At 53.7% G+C, this 4,218-nt stretch overlaps 1 protein-coding gene across 1 annotated transcript; it reads left to right on the forward strand.

Moving 5' to 3' along the window:
- The first annotated feature begins 374 nt into the window (after positions 1-374).
- On the forward strand, positions 375-2,109 carry LOC103634875 (probable aspartic protease At2g35615). Its single transcript, XM_008657458.3, has one exon. The coding sequence runs from the start codon at positions 649-651 to the stop codon at positions 2,017-2,019; it is 1,371 nt and encodes a 456-aa protein (XP_008655680.1). The 5' UTR covers positions 375-648; the 3' UTR covers positions 2,020-2,109.
- The last annotated feature ends 2,109 nt before the right edge of the window (positions 2,110-4,218 follow it).

Consider the following 4,218-nt stretch of genomic DNA (forward strand, 5'->3'; position numbering starts at 1 on the left):
CAATGGTTAATCACGCGTGATTCGCGATCTCTCTCATTAATTTGCTGCCGCCAAAACCCTTCAGTTCTCGCCGCACTAAGGGCATGTACAGTGGTGTTTAATGTGGAGTCTCTTAAGGTGTTTAAGGGGGTTATTTGCAAAAAAATTTTAGAGCCGTCTCTCCGTGAAGAGACGCATCTGGCTCGTAAACCAAGTAGCAACAGACGCCTCACTTCCCACTGTACGAATTTGTCGTCTGTTCTATCGATCTGATGCTATACAAATACATTTAATTCTGTATTTATTAATAGACTACGTTTATAGACACTCCATTATACAATAGAGTCTCTTAGTTGTCTCCTGTGCTTGGAGAACCGTTTTGGTGTCTCTCCACTATACATGCCCTAACAAAACAGGCAATGGTTAATCAAGGTCGCATCGCAGATATACAGGTGCGTGCAGCCCATGATGGTGAGCAACATCGTTCAAGTTTCCCCACCCCAACTCGTCCTCTGGCCTTCCCGTTTATAATTAAGTGCTAGTTAGTAGTTACCATCTACGTTACGGTACTTCGCCTATTAGTACCGGGCAGGTGGTCATTAGCCCACAGCCCAGATCAGTGCGTGGCCACCGCGTTCCACTGTAGGAGCAGTAAGCTAGCAGGACGCCATGGAAGCGACGATGCTTCTCCTCCTAGCCCTCCTCCTCCTAGCACGGCAATGCACGGCCTCCGATGCTGCCGGTGAAGCAGGCGGGTTCAGCGTAGACTTCATCCACCGCGACTCCGCCAGGTCGCCGTTCGCCCAGCCCTCGCTGCCCCCGCACGCCCGGGCGCTCGCGGCCGCGCGCCGCTCGCTCCGGGGCGCCGCGCTCGGGCGCTACGTCGGCGGCGCGTCGCCCGCGCCTGGGCCCGTGCCCGAAGCCGACGGCGGCGTCGAGTCCAAGATCATCACCAGGTCGTTCGAGTACCTCATGTACGTGAACGTCGGCACGCCGCCGGCGCAGATGCTCGCCATCGCCGACACCGGCAGCGACCTCGTGTGGGTGAACTGCAGCAGCAACGGCGGCGGCGGCGGCGCCAGCGACGGCGCCGTCGTGTTCCACCCGTCCCGCTCGACGACGTACAGCCTCCTGAGCTGCCAGTCCGCCGCGTGCCAGGCGCTGAGCCAGGCGTCCTGCGACGCGGACTCCGAGTGCCAGTACCAGTACGCGTACGGCGACGGCTCGCGCACGATCGGGGTGCTGTCGACCGAGACCTTCAGCTTCGCCGCCGCCGGCGGCGGCGGCGAGGGCCAGGTGCGCGTGCCCCGCGTCAGCTTCGGCTGCTCGACGGGCAGCGCCGGCAGCTTCCGCTCCGACGGGCTTGTGGGGCTCGGCGCCGGGGCCCTGTCCCTCGTGTCGCAGCTCGGCGCCGCGGCGCGCATCGCTCGCAGGTTCTCCTACTGCCTCGTCCCGCCCTACGCCGCCGCCAACTCGTCCTCCACCCTCAGCTTCGGCGCCAGGGCCGTCGTGTCGGATCCCGGCGCCGCGTCGACGCCGCTGGTGCCGTCGGAGGTGGACTCGTACTACACCGTCGCTCTGGAGTCCGTCGCGGTCGCCGGGCAGGATGTGGCGTCGGCCAACAGCTCCCGCATCATCGTCGACTCCGGCACGACGCTCACGTTCCTCGACCCGGCGCTGCTGCGGCCGCTGGTGGCGGAGCTGGAGCGCCGGATCAGGCTGCCGCGGGCCCAGCCGCCGGAGCAGCTGCTGCAGCTGTGCTACGACGTGCAGGGGAAGTCCCAGGCGGAGGACTTCGGCATTCCGGACGTGACGCTGCGGTTCGGCGGTGGCGCCTCCGTCACGCTGCGGCCGGAGAACACCTTCTCGTTGCTGGAGGAGGGGACGCTGTGCCTTGTGCTGGTGCCCGTGTCGGAGTCACAGCCTGTGTCCATCCTCGGGAACATCGCGCAGCAGAACTTCCATGTCGGGTACGACCTCGACGCGCGAACGGTCACCTTCGCCGCCGTCGACTGCACCCGCTCGTCGGCCTCCAGCTGACCGACATGCGGACCCCTGTAAAAACATGAGAATAAGATCATTTGGTATAAGATGGAAAACTCTGTGATCGTGGTTTGAGTTTACATGTTAGCACCGAGAGAGAAAGGGCAATGCAATGCTAAAAGCAATTCTAAAAGAAACCACAAATCTACTCAACTGATATTAGAAAAAAATCCGGTTTTTCTCGCTCCTACATCTCCTTTTTCTCCAAAAGTTTCACGTCCCTCATCCACATCCTGAGTATATTCTTCTCCACGGCCGGCGCCGGGGTCCGACGGGGAGGCGTGAGGGGCAGGCCGGCACGCGCACGCCGAAAGGCAGGCCACGGTCCTTTTCGTTTTCTCTGCTTACCCGACGAATGGTGCTTTACCACCACACAAGAAGTTGTTTAGCTGGATGACTTTGTAATTTGCTCATTCTATTCCTTTGATCTTGGACAGAGAAGATGCTCAACAGTAGCTAGATCTGGGTTGAAAATGGGGAAATAGAATTGTACAGTTTTTTTTTGTCTTTTTTAAGGGAACCGTGGGTTATACATGATAATTCACAACTAAAATTTTTTAGCGTGCCTCTAATAATCATTGTTTGCGAAAAACTTTTTAACGTTCTTTTGGGTTGTTCTAAAGCCCATACGACGGAAATATTGTTTTCTGGCACAATTGGCAAAAGGGATCAAAATACCTGCAAAACCTTAATTCAAGGGGCTTTTGCTACACTATTGGCATGGAGTCAACAATAGAAACATTTGTATAATAATACTGACTATAAGATTGGCTATTAGATGATTACGATTATAAGGTTGACTCTGACTATTCTCATGTATATTTTTCTTTCATCCTTTTGTAGCATCCAACTCTTGCACGAGAATCTATTTTCTCTACCTTTTGATGTCTCTTCCATTCACATAAGCAAAAATACCATTTAAGTAAGTCGTTATTCAACAAAAGTGAAGCAGGGTGAAATTGAAGGCCTCCCTTTTGTTTTGTACAGATTCATTCGGCTCCAACTCCACTATAGCATTACTCTAGCTTTCGAGGGCAGGAAGAAGTGGCTAGGTTTGTTGCTTATTGCTTGCTAGAAATATAATCCTTGTGTATCTCCAATCGCTACTTGGGCAATGTGTTTAGGAACGACACAGACAAATTAGGGGTATTGTGTTGCTAAGTGCGATAGTTCAATTGGTTTTGCAAAGCACCACAGGGCATAGAAGCCAGATGCTATGAAACTTGGCTTATATTGTCAGGTACGCTAGGATGCGAGGGACCCCGAAGGCTTATGTCTTGAGATGTGAGGGGCCCTATAAGATTTTATCATTAGGTGCCCAAGGACACGAGCCCCCATACTAGCGTCAAGTGCCCATAGACATGTGACCCCACTAGATTACATCTTTAAGTGCCGTAGAGCGCAAGGTGACCCATGGGCTTATATTGTCATGTGGCCTGGGGCACGAGGGCTCCATGGGATTATATCTTTAGGTTCCCCATGATATAAGGGGACCTAGAGCCTTATATCGACATGTGTGCCTCCCTAAGGTGCGAGGGTCGTCCCCCATGATGTGACAGCCCCTAGGAGCTTATATCGTTAGGTACTCTTGGAAGTGAGGGACCCTATAAGCCAATATTGTCAGGTGTCCTAGGGAACAAGGCCCCCGAGAGCTTATAACGACAGGTGGTCTAGGGCATGAGGGGCTCCACAGACTTATATCGTTAGGTGTCCACGGAAGCGAGGGGTCTCAGAGGCTTATGTAGTATTTGGTTCTAGAGCCAGTTAGGATGGAGCGACTTCGTCCGGAAGATTTTGGGGAGCCAAATGGTTCCACATTTGAACATAATTTCCCCTTTTTAGAGCGACTCTATCTTATATGGAATCAATCCAAACAACAAGTTAGGAGCGGAGCGGCTCTGTCCTAGCAAACTCCGGAACCAAACACTACCTTATATTGCTAGGTGCCTCGGCCCTCATGTGGTCATACTAATAGGTGCCCTAAGGTGCTTGAGGTTTCTGATGCTTATATCATTAGGTCTTTGTGAGGGGCCCGAGGGATTTATATAGTTAGGTGCCTTAGGACCAAGATGCCTCATGAGCTTATATCGTTAGGACGTTAGGTGTCCTAGAGCACGATGGGACCTAGGAGCTTATACTGTCAAGTGACATGGGACGCGAGGGGCCCTTGGAGCTTAATTGTTAGGCGCCCTAAGT

This window comes from Zea mays, chromosome 8 (assembly GCF_902167145.1).
Source record: "Zea mays cultivar B73 chromosome 8, Zm-B73-REFERENCE-NAM-5.0, whole genome shotgun sequence".
Lineage (NCBI taxonomy): Eukaryota > Viridiplantae > Streptophyta > Magnoliopsida > Poales > Poaceae > Zea > Zea mays.